Here is a 19,952-nt window from a genome sequence, read left to right on the forward strand (position 1 = left end):
ACAATATCGGGTTACTTCTTGAGATATTTTTTCAAAATACGCTCAGGGTTGCATTGAATTGAAATTTTGAAATTGAAATTTGTGAAATTTGAAAAAAACAACTAAAAAAAATTAAACCAAAATTCTAATTCCAAGACTCCAATTCCATGCAGCCAAACACACCTAATCAGATCCAAACTGCATGGGCGTGTGCGAGAGAGAGAGAGAGAGAGAGAGAGAGAGAGTAGAAAGTGGCTACATTATTGAAAGTAATAAACCATTAAACATTCGCCATAAGCACACGAAAAAATAGAACACGGTCGTTTAAAAATTTTGAAAATGGTCCATTACAGTATCACCACCCACACACTTATTCCTCTTCCTCTGCCTCCTCCAGCCATTTTACAAAGGGCTCCAAAGCCTTCACAAAGGTTTGCCTGCACCATTTCAAAACAGTAAATTAGAAATTAAGTTTCAACGGAAATCACGAAAGTTAAAACAGAGCAGAAAATTCAGTTCAAGCACACAAAAAACCGGGAAATAATTTTGGTGGCTAGACATACAATGGGCGTTTCAAATGGCATGTGCAAAGGACATTCTAATTTTCATATCCTCCAACCACAAATGTTACAACTAGTTGTATCGAGACTCCCACAAGGTACGCGTCATTAAATCTTAAAGATAGATAAACACGTTATAAAAAATATATATTATCTAAAACTGACAGTCACCTACCTGCCCTTTGTATTAGTTCCTTTACGGAACCAGTGAAGAATGGTATCTTCCGCAAGCACATCCTGGTCATAGAGCGATCTCACAACTTCAGGGAACAACTTCATTAGCTTAGCATCCTCGTAGAATTGGACCTGAATTTTGTACATGAGTTCCAGCTCGAGCTTCCCACTGGTACAGAAGGAATTTAATAATTCCGACCATGTTTTTACCTGAATTTTAATGACATTTCCATTTCAAGTCAGCAGTTCCAAAAAATATGATGAGCAGGCATATGCAGTATGTAACCATTGATGTGTTACTCCTATGCTGGAACAAGAAACAGATTCAAAGGCATTTTATTCTAGGATGAATTAGGCAACATTGTCTAAGCATGGTCTGCATTTGGTGTTTGCTCTTGGAATTTTTGTACAAGAAGCAACCTTCCCCAAAACTGGTCCTCAATCATAAAATCAGCACAATGGCCAACAATGTTTCGACATATATTGCGAATCAATAACATAATCAAGAAAAACGACAGAAAAGCAAAAAAACATGCCACACACCAAGAGCACTAAGATTTAGGTGGTTCGGCATAAGTCTATGTCCACGGTGAAAATCCGGCCAAAGATCGCAATATGTGAAAAACAGGAGATTAGAAGTTTCAACCCTGAAACCCTACCATATGTCCCCCAATGGCAAAAAAGTAAGAAAAAATCCAAACATGTTCTGTTAGTACTATTGTACCTTTAAAACAAGGAGCAAAACTTCCTTTTATTGGAGAAGAAAGTTAAAGTAAATTAAAACCTTGAATCAGAGTTATTGTATGTATTGTGCAAACATTATCAGATAAAGTAAAGAAGTGATGTATATTAGAGTTACATACTGTTTTACCTACAAATTGTGTCCTATGATATATCTTAAGCTTCAAAAGCCATGGATGTAGATAGAGAGAAGTGGCAACAACTCTTTATGATAATATACAAGACTATGGCCTTAAATAGAGCTGAATGGAAACATGTGATTGATGTAGCTAACCCCAAGTAATTGGGAAAAGGCTTGGTGGTAGTGGTTGTACAAAAGGATACTTCAGATGCTCAAACTCTGATTTGTCCCGTAAAGTAGAGGGTCCCGTAAAATAGAGGGCCCACTTAGCAGCTTCGTTGATTAAATTTGAGTATAGTTAAACCATTATTTTAAAGTTTCTCAAGTTAGTTTTCTCCTAGTTGAATTTTCTACATGTTATATTACGTTTTAGTAGTCAGGTATTTTTGTAATTCCAACACTAGTTGTAGTCCGTAGGTTGTATTTTGGATCACGATGTGCGGGATCTTGTCTTTAAATGCATGACATAGTGGTTGCAGAATCTTTAGCCGAAAGAATGAGCACTTTCAAAACAATTAAATTGTGGTTTGGGACATTTCATTTACAAACTGGTTAAATCCAATGGCACAGGCATAAAATACATGATATTATAAATGGATAACATTGCAGTGTCAACTAAAACTCACCGAAACAAAGTTTTTTTCCCAACTATTAGAGAGTTTTTTTTTCCAACTATTTAAGATAAGCTAATGAATCACTTGTCATCATTCCACTCTGTTGAAGGCCATAACATCAGTCAAACCACATGTTATCATATATCTTCCTTTTATCAACCCATGCTAGTTTTGATCCTTTCTTCCTCTTAACACTACCCTCAGTATGCATGCCACTCAAGAAGATGTTTTAGAGAATTTATGTTCTTCAAATCTTCCTTGTTGGGAGTTACCAAAAAATATTAATTCCTGTTTTATGCTAGTTCTTGAGCAGGCTTGTCCATGGAGACCAGAATGAACCAAGCCCATCATACTTGCCCAAAAAGTTTCTAGCGTCTATTAACGAGGTTTTTTGTACCAGATCAAGATTAGAACGAAACATAATTACTTGTTAGACTATCTTCTGCTCTGCAATCTTATTCTCCTAATTCTCCCTTTCTAGTCTCCTTACTAATCTAGAATCCAGCAGCTAATTTCAAATAAACCAGCAATTATACCCCTTTATCTTCAGAACCTCTGCAACCACTAGAAAATCAAAGCCTCATCCCAACAAATAAGTCACTGCAGGCAGAATTCTTCCAGTTATCTGAGGATGTTGGAAGGAGAATACAAGAAAGGAGGGGGGAAAGCTTAACATGTGCTTGTTTGTTGAAAATGAGGGGGGAAAGGAGAGGATTAAGAGGGAGAACGAAAGAGGGCCCCTAACCCTTTCAATAGTGTTTTGGATATCCACCTCAAAGAAGAAAGATTTAAAGGAAAGGAGAGGACAATTAGTGGTTACTTGTTTTGCCCTTATTTTTTAAAAAAACAAGTGAATTATTATCAAAATAAAACAATTCTTCATTTCTTCTCTCAAGTCTCTCTTCCAAAATGATGAAGGGTTTTACCACTTTCCTTTCCTTTCTTTCCCCTCCTAAGCTATCTAAAAACGAGGAGAGGTTAATACAATCCTATAATTTCCTTTCTCTCATAACTAATACATACTCTCCAATTTTGTCCCTCCTATTTATCCAAAGGCATTGTTATGCTACAAGTTACAAAAATAAAAATCCATAAGTTCTGAGATAGACGCTCCAAAGAAGGTGACACAATAAGTAACTTTGTCCATGCCAGACCTATGTCGCATAGCGTTCCCAGTGTCATATCGTATCATAGCCATGTCTTACATCAAGAAATCACATATTTTAAACTGTCCAAAGAGTTACTAATTCCCTACAACTTTTCCAATATCATGCCGTATTATGCTCCATTATTACATGAAAATCCTAAAATTAGTAAACTCCTTATGTCAGAGACGACGTCATATACAGTAACTACCCAAGAGTCTAGATAAAGAAAAAGAAATGAAGAACTTCAATAACTAAGCCTATGTCAAGTCCCTTTGTTCATGTCAAAGGCCAAAATCAAAGAACTAGATAAATCTAATACTTCAACATACACCCTCATCTGGAAGCATACTCGATTCTGGCTAACATTGTCCAGAGTTCAGTATACGAAATTTAGATAATAAGAAACGCAGCTCTCTCCTGAATAAGATGAATAAAACATTCCCTTTTCTTCCTAAGCAGATAACAAGACAACACATCAAGAATAAAGGCACCATATAAAATATTAACCAAGAACCTGTAACGTTTGTTTTGCTCAACACGTTTAAATCAAGAAAGTGGTGACGATTTAAAAATGTTAATATACCTGGCGCAGGGCTGCATTAGCATTCTGCTGTTGGTTCTTCCCAGACCATTGAACAGCATCCATTATAACATCCCACAGAATCCGAACAACCTCAATGTCTGGTAATTTGGCATCTTTAACATGCTGCTTCACAGTTTCTATGACTTCAGTTATATCAGTTTCCTCAGCTATCTGGGATGTCAATGCAGATTTCATTTCTTTCAGCTTCACCTCAAAAATTTTCTTCTCATTGTATTCCACCAAAGGTAAAAGACCTGCCTTACTGAAAAATAGTAACATTCACACTGATAAGTTATTCCACGAATAAAGAAGATACCATACTACTACTATAAATAAAAGAATTTCAAACGCCACTCAAAGTCTTGTTAAAATAAAAAACATTAATGCAGAACTTTGTACTTGGAGGTTGCAATGTCAACATCATTATAGTGTTTGACGGGAGGCTTGGCTTGCATTTAGGCAAGGTCTACATTAGGATATCCTCACATCCCAAATAGATATCAGATGAAGTTACAACACTAATAACCTAGCATATAAGAGATTGATGTAGGATGTTTAATCTCAGCACCAAACAGTGAATATCTCAAGGTTAAAGAAGAAGTAAACTCATCGAAAAATAGAGCTTGAAGGGGCAGGGAATAGACAAACGGATGTGAATTCTAGGCAAATACGCAACTATTTTCTCAGGCAATCACTCATAAGAGCAGATATATCACACATCACAAGTACGGCTGTAGAAAATTTCTTCATTCAGTGTTCCAAAATATGGCTAATAAATCCTTTACATAGACAATTAGAGCATGGAAACCAAGGTAATTGGTGGCCTAGTAGTCTTGGTGCCATGTTTGACTAAAAGATAATACCTTCTTAAACCAACTAGATCCACTAGATTTTACCAAAATACATAAGCAAGTAACTAATCAAAAGCCCAACAAGGCAGCCATTAAGGTCATATCTGAGGTTATCAAAGTACCCTCGAAAAAACAATGATAGAACTTAAAATTTAATTAAACTCCTAAGAAAGTACTAGATTAGAATATTGCCAAATGACAACGTTGGCCCTCGAATTAGGAATTCTCCTCCTCTTCCAAACCTTGACAATATTATTTAACTTGCTAGGTTTTTAGAGTCTCAAGACCCAAGAGAGCTGCCTCAACCTGAACCAAGACATGCACAGCTAGTTTAATGAAATATAACCACATAGTGGCATTGCAGCAAGTTGTGAGCTTCGATCTCTAACTGACAACTGTTTCTAGTACTAGGGAAATACACCATTAAGAATTTTGAGAAACATTATCTCACTTTTCTAAAATGCTTACAACTTTACCCATTTCATTAGTTCATCAGAAAAAGTCAACCTACAAGCACGTGACTCCATGAATTACCCTGACCAAAGTCATTCTCTAAAATAATTAATGACAAAAAAAGACCCATGAGCATCCAAAAAAATTTGCATCTCATAATAACTCCTTAAACAACCAACATCTATGAGGTTCAAAAGTACACAAATGATTGTTAGATTGATTTAACAAACAGAAGTGAGAACAGTTTCTGACACCATTTAATATCAGACAACCCAATAGAGTCCTCGCATCAGTTGCTAGAAAGGAGATATATGATCGATCACCATACATTATTTAAAGAAGGAAACCCCATTGAACATGAGATGTGCTTAGTGCAGAAGGAAGCTTTCCTATGCAGGGGCGGAGCCAGGAATTTGTTTCAGGGGGGGGCGCCTTATTAAAAATGATAAATTATATTTTTTTCAAGCGATAGTGATGAAAGAAAATAAGTCAAAAAATAGAACTATAATAATGGTAGAATAATAGCATTTAATACTTTAAAAAATAATTGTTTTAAAAAAATAAAAACATAAAATACACCTTAAGAGTCCTATTAGCAACAAATTTAATTACCAAACTTTGAAGAGAAAAAAAAAAAAAAAATAGTTTGAATAAAGGAATATAATTTTTTTTTTTGTTTTTAAGAGAAGAAACATAAAATACACCTTAAGAGTCCTATTAGCAACAAATTTAATTACCAAACTTTGAAGAGAAAAAAAAAAAAAAAAAAAATAGTTTGAATAAAGGAATATAATTTTTTTTTTTTTTTTTTAAGAGAAGAAGAAGAAGAAGAAGAAGAAGAAGAAGAAGAGGAGGAGGAGGAGGAGGAGTAAGAATGAAAAGAAAGGATAGATTAAAGATATTTTTAAAAAATAATTATTTTAGTGGGCATTTTTGTAAAATTTTATAAATTATAGGCCTATTTGCAATAAAAATTAATTGGCCCAAGGGTAAATAATTATTTCAGTGGGGCATTTTTCACTTTTTTATAAATTATTAGCCTATGTGTAATAAAAATTAATGGCCACTTTTTAGAAAAAAATTATTTTAAGGGGGGCATTTTGAAAACTTTTATAAATTATAGACCATTTTGTAATTAAAACTAATGGGCCAGCATGGGCCCCCCCTGGGCCTATGCTGGCTCCGCCCTTGTTCCTATGTATGACACGATAGCCAGACATTGACACATACTAATTTGATCCCATTTGACAAACAATTGAAAAGATAGTTTCAGGTTGGCTTATTGGATTCAGGGACGGAGACACCACCACCCCCCCAGGGGGACACATAGTACTTTATAATAAACGTATTGTAATAATACTATTTACTAATAATGTATAAGCATATAAATAAGTGTTTATGATGTATTTATATATAGAGAGAGGTGGATATATAGAGAGATTGATATTTTTGGGATGAGGTAAATTAATAAGTTACATATATAGAATATAATGAGACTAATTATAATATTTCAAATAATAGTCACAGTTCCCCAAACATGACACTCTTTTTGGGACAGAGGGAGTATATATTTACTAATAATGTATAAGCATATAAATAAGTGTTTATGATGTATTTATATAGAGAGAGAGGTGGATGTATAGAGAGATTGATATTTTTGGGATGAGGTAAATTAATAAGTTACATATATAGAATATAATGAAACAATAATTATAATATTTCAAATAATTATACTCTAATAATCTGAAAATCAGATTAAAAGGGTAGAAATAAGTCCTGCTAGTAAACAAAGAATGAGTTTAGCTTTAATACAACAAAACCAGACCCACCAAAAGCTAGGACGTTGCAACCATATACAAGTGCTTAGGGTAAAAGGAAGCTTTCCTATGCACGACACGTTAGCCGGACATTGACCCATTACTAATTTGATCTCATTTTCAACTCCAGATTAATTCAATAATAATCTTTGACAAACAATTGAAAAGATAGTTTCAGGTTGGCTCATTGGAGTAATATGTTAATGTAATAAGTTCTGCCCAAGTTATCCTCTTTAATTTGTTTACCCAAGTACACTTTGCTAAAATATATACATATATATATATTTCAAATAATTATACTTCAATAATCTGAAAATCAGATTAAAGGGTTGAAATAAGTCCTGCTAGTAAACAAAGAACGAGTTTGGCTTAATCACAACAAAACCTGACCCACCAAAAGCTAGCACATTGCAACCATATACGAGTGATATGCAAAACCTCTTCTTTTTTTTCATATGCAAATTTACAGAGAGAGAGAGAGGGGAAGTTAAGGCAACTATTTAAGTTACCGTTTCCAGTCATTACTGCAACCAAAACTATTATCAATATGCCAATGAATTATTTTTCCCTTTTTTTCACTGATAAGAGAATAATAACATGGTGAACCCTATTATTGCATAAAAGTAAAGAAGTTATCTGCTTATTTTCAGCAGCAGTATAGTTTTCCTCATTAAAATAATAGGACTTTCATATTGAAAGAGAAGTGATCTGGATCATATATATGCATGCAACAAAAATAGAGACATAAATAGAAAAAAAAAAAGAAAAAAAAAAAAAGAAAAGAAAGATAGTCTTATTCCAGCCGATACAACATTCCTTGTATATAAGAGGTATCAGAAGCATTCAGTGACCCACCCACTGGCACTGAAAAAAATCCATGGTCGTTCTATGGGCAAGTAAATAACGCATTTATGATTAGGCAACAAAAATATGACCATTTTACCAAAAAAAAAAAAAAAAATATGACCAAAATCCTAAAAAAGGGAACACCAACCTGAAATGCTCTGAGAAAGATTCAGCAGACCGTTTTGCAGATGGGAGGAAATCAAGAAGATTCTCCTCCATTTTACCCCGCTTCAGAATTGAAATCAAATCATCAAGACTGTTACCAATCAGATACTCCCTGAAGAAATCTGTTACAAACGAGAGAACTAGTCCTTTGGCCACAAGGTTATCCTTGAGCAGTGGCTGAAACACAGTCTCTGGTGGGAGACCTGACAGCTTCTGGGAAAAAGCAAGTGCGGTGAAAATTGCCAGCTTCTTACTTTCATTTTCTTCAAAAAGTTCCAATGACTGCAAGAATCTTTGCATAACATTTTCAAGATTCTTTATCAGGAAAGGCCTTCGCCGCAGTATCTTCTGTATGTAAATTACAGATGGCAAAATGGCTTCCCGTGTAGCCTCACAGTCAATTATAGAGAAATGATGGCGCTCCCCCTCATCAGGTTTAGTTGTGCCAGGCTGTGTACGCCCTCCTGTGAAGACAACCTGAAGTCATGAAGTAAATTAAGGTCAGGGAAATATGTCAACCAAAAGTAACTGATGATTGGCAAGTAATCAAATTAAATGATTTCTTATCCCCCCAATTGATCTTATCACTACTTCCCTCTACTCTAGGATGTCAATGAGAAGAGTCAGAAAATACGGATATGTCATTCTTGAAATCCTCTTCCAGCTTGAGTTCAACCCCCATCCACTATCACCTTGCCTAACTCCCCTATTTTGAGTTTGCCAACTGATCCGAAAACAATGCACTCCCATCTCCTTCCTTCAAACATAAAGCCTTGATTTTTGCCAACTGATCTTTTCCCGTCAAACCATTTCCTTCACTCAGTGCAAGTTTCTTCCTCCTTCGTATCTAGAACTTAAATCTCATCCATGCCTTACCCTTCTTCAATTGCAAGTTGTCAAAAACTTCCTTACGATTCTTATGTCTTTCTAAAATATTCGATCTCTGAAGCAACACAAATCTAGGAGATCCTAGGACTCTGTATGCCTCCAACCACCCTCTGTCATCCCATACCCATCCTCCTTGAGCCACACATTCTCAGACCAAAACAGCTCCTTTCCACTTCAAATGCTACCATAGTCCACTATCGCCTATATATCCCTATAATTTAGCCATGTGCACTTGGCCCCTAGGGGTGGTAATACTTGACACAGCATACTAATACGACTCGAACACGACAAGGAATAAGTGGATTTGGATTTGGCTTAATCGTGTTCAGATCATAATCATGTCGACCCAAATTGACACATTAATTAAATGTGCCATGTTCGTGTTTGACCCGCCAACCCGATTAGACCCGTTTAATTAAATGTGTTGTGTTAGTGTTAGAATGACCTGTTTAACTTAATATGTCACATAAACATGTCGTGTTCATGTTACAAATGTCCCGTTTAACTACACGTGTTGTCGTATTCATGTTCATTTGACCCTAATAGTATAGAATTTTAAATAAACGTGTCTTGTCGTGTTGTGTCAAGTCGATCCATTCATTAAACAGGTTAGGCATGGTGTGTCGTGTTACCCGTTTAATAATCGTGCCATGTTCGTGTCAGGGTATCTTTCCATGGTTGATAATCGCATCATGTTCGTGTTGACCAATATAACAAGATATCCATGTCCTGACATGACATGAACACAACATACCAACACGAATTGACACCCCTATTGGCCCCTATCAAAAGAAAGGTCCATCATTCATATTGTAGTCAAACAACTACCATAGATTTGCAATTGCAGCAGTGCACTGCCCCGACAAACCAAGGGATCCCTCCTCATCTTCACCCCACAAATTCTTTCTAATGTTTCATTCCCATTCCAAATCCTCCACTGGCCCATATACTTCAGAAGCACCCATTTAATTATATCTTCTAGAGAAGGAAAAAGACAATATAATGAGAACTCCCCCACTATAATCTCCTTATTCAGACTGAGAACTCCCCCACTATTGCCTACTTATTCATCACCATATCATATCACGAAGACACCGTCTCTCATCCCAAATGCAACCAAGAAGGCATATTTAACAAATTTAACACCCCCACACCCCCCAAAAAATGCTGTTCACAGCACCAGAAAAGAAATTCTCCATTTTTGGGTCTCTCAAATGCCCTATGCTCACCTTCCATACCCCAAAGGAGGGCTTTACAACATCCTTTCATCCAGGTATTTCGAACTACAGGCATTTTATAATTTGGATCCAGATATTTATTGATAAATAACCTACTTACCCCTTCTCCTTGCCACCGCTTCTACCCCGTTCCACTCCTTCTCATTATGTCTCAATTTCCTATCCCTTTTTAATCTAATCCCTTCCTCCTCTTCCTTTAATTGCTACCTCTTCATCACCCAATCGTTCCATATTGCAAAGACTCCCAGGCTATCCCGATTTCTTCCAAGAAGGTCTATTCCAAAATCTGCCTCTCCAAAATGCTCCTCATAATACTAGTACAATATTCCATTTTTGTTTCTCACAAAAACACCACTCACCTTCCATTTCAAAGACTCCGTAACATCCTTTCATCCAGGTAATTCAAGTTTGAACTATAGACATTCCACTATAGGGATGCGGATCTTCATTCATAATCAACAACATCACCTCGCCCTTGTTCTAGCAACCAATACTAACCCCTCTGTCAACTTTTCTTTCATTTTTTTTTTCTTCCACGGAAAGTACCCACTCCCTCGTCTTCCTTCATAGTTTATTATAATATTAGATTCTTTAAATTCCTTTTTCCCTTTTCCAATGCATAAACTATATCCTCTTCATTAATTTGCTACAGCTCTTAGTCTTCCAACTTGTGTCAATAGTCACAAGCAGCAAAATTGTTTATTTTTCCCCCGAAGGGATATCCTCAAGAATTCACTTACCTCTGCAATATAAGCCATCACCCACTCTGATACCTCCCAAGCAATGACCCCTCCTCCCTTTCAGCAGTACTGCCCAAAAGCCTCATGAAGTTATTATCTTTTGTAATGCAGCATTGACCAAGAGATATTATTACCCGACATAAATAAACAGTAAGACTTTAAGGGATTGTTGGGGTGTCCTACATACCGGGAGCCGAAAGTAACTTGCTTTCCTTGCTTTAGCCTATGTTGCTCCTAGCCTTGCTAGCCTACCTCTAACCAGATAGATGACAACATCGGGAAACAAGTAGACTCGCAATAACAACTTAAGGCACAGTTGTCATCTCAGAAAAGGGGACATACTTGCATTTTACAACAGTAGACGCCTCAAGGGAAGTATGAAACAAACCTGAAGGCTTCCTTTGAAGGATATTAGGACTTAAATTACTTGTCAAAACTATATGAAGCAAGCTTTGAAGTTTTCTTTTAGGGTAGAGAGGGAGCAACAGAGAGATCATAAAGCTAATAGACAGGTGATAATGACGATTGAGTTGTCTCTCTTGGAGATTGTTTTGCACCATACATACAAGAGGGACATAATATTGTTATATATCGCCATAGTTGTGCCTATGTTGACACCATTTAGCCTATGAGAAATGGATAATTGATCTATCATTTCCTTTGTTGTGTTGTTCTTATTGAATTCATATTTTGTTATTTTTTATAGTTTTTAATCCTAGTTGTAGCTTGTTGCAGCATATTGTTTAGACAACGATGACACTGACACCATCAAATTCAAATGCAGGTATCAATAAAGATGGATTCTTGGGAAAAGATTATCTCTGAAATTTCCTAAGAAGAACGTAAATGAATTGAAGGAGAGTAAGCATAAGTAATAAGGAACTTAAACCCAAAAAAGTTTGTGTTTTTCATAATTAAAATTGAAATTTATCGCAATATGAAAAATATGGAGATTTGCACTTCGAGAATGGTAAAAAAATACCAAAGAAACAGTCTTCTTGAACTAACTCCACTACAAAAATTTAATATACATGGTTATTGATGATTGATGGTGGTCGTATGCAAATGTAGGAGGCATACATATCAAACACTTGAATTTGTTTGGCCATCACATCGTATGGCAAGGGAAAATACTAAGAAATGTCCCATCTACTGAGAAATCGTTAACCAATGAGATGTATAATTTTCATGCAATATAAAATCTGGTGTTGCTGGCTAGTACCACAAAGATAACGATACAAACCTGTGAAGTATTAAACCATTGTTAAAAAAATTTAAAAATAAAAAAAAACCAGAATGTACATAATAGTTATTTGTACAATGTAAGATTTTGATTATCACTTCTATAACAAATCAAATCATGGTTCAAATAAGCTTCCTGTGGAATACATCAAATCATATTAAGAAAAACTCAAACAAATATGAAGATGCTTGCCTCAAAAAAGGTGTCGCCGTATCTTGAGAAGTTAAGGTCTGCAGATTCAATGCTCTTCGCAATAAGTTCCTGCATGTGGCAAAACACTCACATGGTCCATCATGAAGACTAATGCACATGGGCAACAACACACGCATGCATAATTATATAAGTGTGCACACAAAGTCAACTGGAGATTCTAGATAAATAGATAAAATTACCAAATCACCAGCATTATCCAGATAAATCTGGACCACTGCATCCGCAAATGCTGCAGGGTCCAGAGGCGCTGCAATATTCCGTTTGCGGGTCTTAATCCGCGTACCACTATAATTCCAAATATTCATAAACAGAAAAGTAGTTCAGTATAATAAATGTCATAGCAAAAATAGAATTCAAGAATTTCCAACTATACAGAACAGCAGAACTCTAGCACATATACCATGCGTTTATTCCAGACAAAACAGAATAACGACTACATATAATGTGAAGTATCCTCAAACTATAATATGCTTATTATTTGAAAAAATTGGACATTACATTAGGTTCCACTTAAATAAGCTTAAGGGTTGAGGTGGGGTAGGATAGGTCTTAGGTTTGAATTTTGCCTGGGGGTAAAAAAGAAAAAGATTACAATTCAATAAATCTCTTTTAATAGGGAAACTATGTTTGCATGGACCTGGGTACTTGTATCAAGTGCAATTTTGTGTCCAAGTTTCAACCCTACAAAAGACCAAGTGCAATTAAGTGGCACTTCGAGTATTGAATTAGCAATATATTATACATATCAGAAGCAAATGTCATTTGCCACAGATAATTCATAACTCTAAATTCTTTTCATGTGATTTTCTATATTATAAACTATAAATATAGAATTTCCAATAGTCATAAAAATACTTGTATTAAAATTTATTTAGAAGAAAAATCTGACATAATATATGGACATATGATGAAAACCCAATTATTATTTTAAATTTACACACACACACAAACACACACACACACACACATATATATCTTCTAGTCTTTATACATGTACATAAAAATTTATGAAGATATTGCCATATCCTTTTGAATTCATATCTTGGTCTATAAAAATATGCAGTTTTCAGTTTTTCATCCCTAATGCATACCTAATCCATGCTTAATAGGGCACAACAAAGGAGGGTCAATGTCTCCATAAAGAATGGCACTCCTCAAACATGCCTGGACGCATAAGACATGTCCTAATTAATTCAGGCAAACTCTAAGCATGTCAAAGGTTTTAAATTAAAATTATTTATTTTATTTAGTACTCTGTCATACACCATGGACATGATAAGACATAGCTACTCTAATCCAATATGACAAAAAGAAATGGTTCCATGGTGGACACATTCAGCATGTGTACAATGATGTGTCACATACTACTATTATTACATTTTCCTTTCTTTCCAAATGTTCCTTGCCAAGTCTATCCAAGTATTCCTATCATATTGAATTGCAACCATATCTGTGTTTTGTGTTTTGTGTGTGTCCTGCATTTTGTGTTTATGCATACATGCAACATCGCAACCTAGTCGCAAACTCTAATTTAAACCTGTTTGCCTCTCCAGACAACTTGATGACGTAAGGAGAAATAACAATGTGTGAAATCAAAATAACTTTGATAATTCAACTAAAGAAATTGTGAAAGAAATTAAATGCAGATGCCTAAAAATTCTCAAAGAGGGGGCTATTTAGTTCTGCACCTTAAGGAGCGTCGAGAAAGAACGGAAGAGTAAAAGATATTGGAGGTTTTTAAAACTTACTTGACCTAATTTAATTGTATAAAGATTTTTGAAAGACGGTTACAAGGCTTTATGGGGCTTTAAAGGCCCAAACTTTATTTTCAGATTTGTTGTGTTTTGTGGGCTTTTGATTTTCTGACAATTTTAGACATTTATTGCAAATATAACTATTGGGCTCGCTTGCCTATATACATACATATATATGAGTTAGCCAAGCAAACTTCTGACCTCTAAAAACAGCTCCCCCCCCCGACCTCTAAAAACAGCTCCCCCCCCCCCCCCCCCCCCCCCCCTCGTTCTAATTTTTTCATATTTTCTATCTACATTTTTGGAGCAACTTGATACAAGTGGGTGCACCTCTTCTTTGGAAAAGTTTGAAAAGACCATTGATGGATATGTGTTGTATCTTGAAGCTGTATTTGAACTGCTCATGCATCCATGTAGGGAAGCCATACAACTTCAGGAAAGCACCTAGAGTGCCTCTCCTTCATCCGAGCCGGTTCTTTCTAGTTATTATTTTTAAAATTTATATTATATTATATTTATTATTTTTGCATGTTTATACATGTTAATTGTTAAAAAAAAAATTAAAAATTAATTAAAAACAACCAAAACTTACATGGGAGGAAGTAATTAAAAGCGATTTTATGAAATTAAATCTAAGACAAGACATGGTCTCTAGTAAAAAAGAATGCAAAAAGCGAATTCATGTGGCCAACCCCATTCATATGGGATAAAGGAGAGGATGAGGGTGAGAGTGATGATGAATTGTTTAAAAAATTCTTTAATGTTAATGTTTCATTTTGTTGAATATTTATCCCTATGACTGAATTACAATTATAATATGCAATAGAATTAACAGTACTTTTAGTATGAATATTCGTAAGTCAATATTCAAAAGCATAATGTAATTTAATATGGTAGATCAATTGCAAGTTACAGGGAGAAACAAATATTGATCAAAATGCTCACTTACCCAAGAGTGGGTCTCTCCTTTGAGCTGCACAAATCCAAACAAAAATTTATAATTAATAGAAACACCCCAAAACAAAAGCCAAAAAAAAAACCAATCAAAAACAAACAAAAAATTGTTTTTACACCAATCCCTGCTCATCCTTTTTTTTTTTTCCTTTCCTTTTTGGGTATATGCCCATCTCAATTGACTCAAAAAATGAAGAATGGAGAAAATCCAGTAAAGTAGGCCTTTTGTTAGCTACAACGGAAGCAACAAATTTGGCAGAAAAAAAAAAATTATAAAAAAACTAATCGAACCTTCATATAATAATTCCAAAAAAGTTTTAAACTTTCTTTAAAATTGAAAAACAAAATAAAAGATCCACCAGTCCTTGTCAATCAAACAGACCGTGCTAAGCAAATAAATGTATATTCATACGCTATATATATAGATAGATACATAAACACAAACGTGTATATATAAATATATCTTTAGTTAAAAAAAAAACCTTTTGTCACAAAAATTCGCAAAAGGGTTCGTTTTCAACAGGAATTTCACCAACAAGAATAAATCTACGTATATCAAGAACTATATACATAAATTGATTCGCGTATATAGATACATGAACATAAACTTGTGTATAAAAATATATCTTTAGTTAAAGAAAACATCTTTTGTGACAAAAAGATCGCAAAAAGGGTTCGTTTTGAACAGGAATTTCACCAAGAAGAACAAATCTGCGTATATCAAGAACTAAAAAAATAACAAAGTGAGAGAGATAAATTGAGAGTGTGTATGTGCGTGTGTGTGACGGAGTTACCTCATAAACCAAGACCGAGAGAAAATCGAAGGAGAGGCGAATCTGCTACTCTCTGTGTGTAGAATGCGATTGAGGAGAGAGCGATTCGGTGATGGGGCTTGGGGCAGATATTTATTTTTAGAGAGAGAAAGAACAAAGAAAAAGAAACTATATAAAAATACTCTCTCTCTTTCTCTCTCTAACTTTCTCTTTTGCTCTGTATCTATATATCTCTATATTCTAGTGTATGGAATATGTATGTATGTGTGTGTTTGTACGGGTAAGCGTGAGAAGAGAAAAAAGAAAGGGCTACAGAGAAACCCGGGAGAAAACGATGCCTTACGTCTCCTAAACTCGAGAAGTATTTTGCGTGTTACCATTTAATGCATTAAATCCACACTCCCAAACGGACTAGGATCCTCAGCCCAGCATAATATTCAGTTATTTAAATTAATTAATAAATGAAAATTATTAATGATGATTTAATTTTAATAACTGAATTATTGTGCTGGACCTCCCGTACCAAAAAGGATAACACATTATTTTAGGCTGGAATTAATATGTTGACCTACTATAAAATGGTTATTTTTAATTTGTATATGAAAATTTTTATGTAGTGCTCTCTTAAAACTTTTAATTTTTAAATTTTTTCTTTAAAACTAAATTTCCTTTCTCCAGTCAAACTCTAATTTCTTTCCTTTCAACGTTATCATTTTTTCTTTCCTTTTTCTTCTTTCGTTTCTCATTATTTTAGGCTGGAATTAATATGTTGACCTACTATAAAATGGTTATTTTTAATTTTTATATGAAATTTTTTATGTAGTGCTCTCTTAAAACTTTTAATTTTTAAATTTTTTCTTTAAAACTAAATTTCCTTTCTCCAATCAAACTCTAATTTCTTTCCTTTCAACTTTATCATTTTTTCTTTCCTTTTTCTTCTTTCATTTCTCACTTCTTAAAATCCTTATTTTTGCACTTACATATAATATATGACCTCATGCTTCTCTCACATAAAATTAGTGGAAATTCTCTTATTATTTAAAATTATTAGACTTTTAATCATTACTCTTCTTCAAAACAATGTGTTACTGTTAACAACTTACAATTTATTTAAAAAGTTAACATATTAAATCGAGTCTTGAATAACTGAGTTAACACGATAAAGGATCTTTATGTACAAATTTGTGTATTATATTTTGTTTTGGTATACATGTACACCACGTATCATTTATGCAAAGTTAAATGTAAAAGGGTTGCATTAACGAAATAATTTTTTTTACAACATTTCATCTCGGTGTAATGCTCTGAATAAGTCTTATAATATTGAATTAATTTTGTAGTTTCATTAAATAATATTACATTTTCACAACAACACACGTGTAGGCGTGCTAACACGTCAGCTTATATGAACCATCTGCAACGGTATTTTTTTGTTTTTTTTGTCTTTCAAAGACACAAAAGGCAAAAGCCAAAATAATAAGAGACATAAAGTCAAATCAGAAAAGACATACAAATCTTGAATTAAAGTAAATAAATGAAAAACAGGCTCCAAATTTGTGGAGCTAACACAGCCCCACACCCTACAAACGGAACCATCACAGGATAACGCAACAAACTAGAGACTGGAAGGTCGGGCAATCAGGATTGGCAACCGCTCCAAAATTACAACCACAAGGTGCTCCAACAAACAGGAAACCCCGCACAAGATAAAATGAAGGGGAAAAACATTAAATCGAGGCATGAAAAATCAAAATCGACCTAAACCAGAGATCTAGTTGGAGAAAACAACAGATCTGCCCATGTAATCCGAAAACGAACCGAACATGAACACATCTAATCGAAGAAAACAAAAAGGGGGTAAAAAAAACATGAACAGCATTGTATTGTACCAAATCTCAAGTTCCCAGCACAAGATTATGTGATTGTTGGGAGAAAGAAAGTCATAACCTCAAATCCCTCCTGATTAGTAAGATTATGTGATTGTTGGGAGAAAGAAAGTCATAACCTCAAATCCCTCCTGATTAGTAAAACGAGATGTATAAATATATATATCGGCCCCATCTGACTGAAAAGCAGAGCACGTGCGATCCATTGGATAACCACGTGGGCCTCCAATGATATTCTGTTTCTATGGGCTGTCAATGTGCATCTTTCAAAGGAAATTGTCCTTATGATTGGGCTCTATTTGTGGGCCACAAAACGGATTATTATTTTCTTGTAAATGGTTTGGGGTGGCCTCTTTCGTCTCATTCTATCACTGAAGCTTGGATGATCCAGTGCTGTATCACTTCGTTCTGATCTTAACTTACACATACGGGTATGCTCCACACACGTGCAAGTGTTGAAATTCGTCCGATGTGATACAACACTTACAGCGGCACCACAACTGATCACTATTATTGATATCAAAAGTTGTTATTCGACATCATGATTGCTGCCATTAGGGTTGTGTTTGAACTTATAATTGATTTTGCACAATCACAACATTAGTCAAGAGAATACCATGAATTCAAATATGCCAATAGTAGAATCTAATTTATAAGATTACATGAGCAATTAACTTAATAAATTCGTTAGATTTGTGGTTATGGAAAGTGTGAAAAGTAAACAGTATCTATATAGTGTGCACAATTCCAGGAAAGTCACACCATGGATTACATCCCAACAAGATAATTGTGAAGTCCCACATGGGAGAGAAGTTAGAGACAATGGTGAGAAAATTAGAGAGTATATGGGGATAATTTGCAAACATACATCGTCACACCAATCAAACGGAAAAGGTATATAAAAAATAACATGGGATGACGTATTAAAAGTGACTAAGAAAAGTTAAATAATAAATATAGCAGTGGGAATGAGTTGAATGACATCTAATAGGAAAGATTGAAGATAGATAAGTGGGAATGAGTTGAATGACATCTAATAGGAAAGATTGAAGATAGATAATTTATGTGCCCGTCTTCAATGATACGGGAGCAAGACAAGGTGATGATGACGACATGGGAGAAAAGTTGCAGCCACTTATAAAGGAATGCCCCTCCTATAAATATAGACGCATTTTGTAAACTGTGAGTACACAGCAACATTGCGCGGATAACCTTCACTTTCTCATGAACCTAGGCTTAGAATTCCAAAAAATGCACACTTGTAAGAAGTGAAAGTGCAAATTTGGGTCTACTCCAAAATTATTTGTCAGGTATTTGCATGCGACCATGAAACATACAGTCCTAACTGAAAACGAAAATTTTGATTCTAATACTAAAACAGAGGAGTTTGGTTCCCCAATTACCTTCGTTTTTTCTTTCCCCGTATAAATAATTGCCCTCCTTTTCACCAAGCTAGCAAAAAAAATGTCACATATGTAAATAAGGGTTTAACTAGCGATGGTGGTATGATAACTTGGAAAGTTGAATGCAGGCATACATTGCTTCGTAGAAGAAGAATATCGTCATTCTAAGAGGATAGCATGAAAACACATTTGAACCTAATATTTCTTTGATAGCAACAAAGTACCATCACATCAAATATTTTCCGGGAAAATAAATAAATAAAGTATGAAAAAAGAATGAAATGAATAAAAAAGAATGAGAAAATCCATGTGGCACACCCAATGAAAATACGAAGCACATTTGGAAAATATAAAACAAAAAATGGGAAAGAGTCCAAAGAAGGCATCATAGTTACCGTTGGTTGCAACTTGCAAGGTGTTCGACAATGGAAGCTGCTGACATGAATACAACCTTCTTTGCGTAGGGAAAATGGGAAATAATCCAAAGAAAGCATTCCATAACCAAAATCACCAGATTCAAGAAGTCCCAAAAATGGACTTGATACCAAAGATTCTCGAATCAAGTCCAGAACGGAAATGAAGCCCCCAAAACACAGCAATGACTGACATGGGAGAGATAGGGATGTTAACTAGGATTGTAAATGAATCGAGTTATTTATGAACAAGTCGGGCTCGGCTTGTTAAAGGCTCAGTTCGGGCACGTTCGTTAAGTAAAGAGCCGAGTTCGAACATAATTTATAAGCTCGTTTAGTAAACAAGCTGAATCTGAGTAACGTTGGGCTTGACTCGTATAGGCTCGTGAACACGA

The 19,952-nt window shown here is 34.9% G+C and overlaps 1 protein-coding gene across 1 annotated transcript; it reads right to left on the bottom strand.

The window, feature by feature from the left end:
* Positions 1–221: 221 nt before the first annotated feature.
* On the bottom strand, positions 222–16,137 carry LOC132271324 (uncharacterized). The gene is made up of 8 exons (XM_059772672.1): positions 15,877–16,137; positions 15,078–15,101; positions 12,554–12,659; positions 12,354–12,422; positions 8,036–8,529; positions 3,921–4,182; positions 715–923; positions 222–416 (listed from the first exon to the last, which is right to left on the bottom strand). The coding sequence occupies exons 1-8, from the start codon at positions 15,879–15,881 to the stop codon at positions 350–352; spliced, it is 1,236 nt and encodes a 411-aa protein (XP_059628655.1). The 5' UTR covers positions 15,882–16,137; the 3' UTR covers positions 222–349.
* Between the last annotated feature and the right edge of the window lie 3,815 nt (positions 16,138–19,952).

This window comes from Cornus florida, unplaced genomic scaffold (genome assembly GCF_030987335.1).
Source record: "Cornus florida cultivar Cherokee Brave unplaced genomic scaffold, ASM3098733v1 CherokeeBrave_3.0.0_Hap2_Chr08, whole genome shotgun sequence".
NCBI classification, from domain to species: Eukaryota; Viridiplantae; Streptophyta; class Magnoliopsida; order Cornales; family Cornaceae; genus Cornus; species Cornus florida.

What these genes read in the sequence shown, in the direction of transcription:
- LOC132271324 (XM_059772672.1), bottom strand. An exon ending in AAGGAGAGACCCACTCTTGG is followed by an intron (nt 12,660 to 15,077) that starts GTAAGTGAGCAT and finishes TTGGAATTATAG; the next exon opens with TGGTACGCGGATTAAGACCC. An exon ending in TCTTTCTCAGAGCATTTCAG is followed by an intron (nt 4,183 to 8,035) that starts GTTGGTGTTCCC and finishes ACTATTTTTCAG; the next exon opens with TAAGGCAGGTCTTTTACCTT.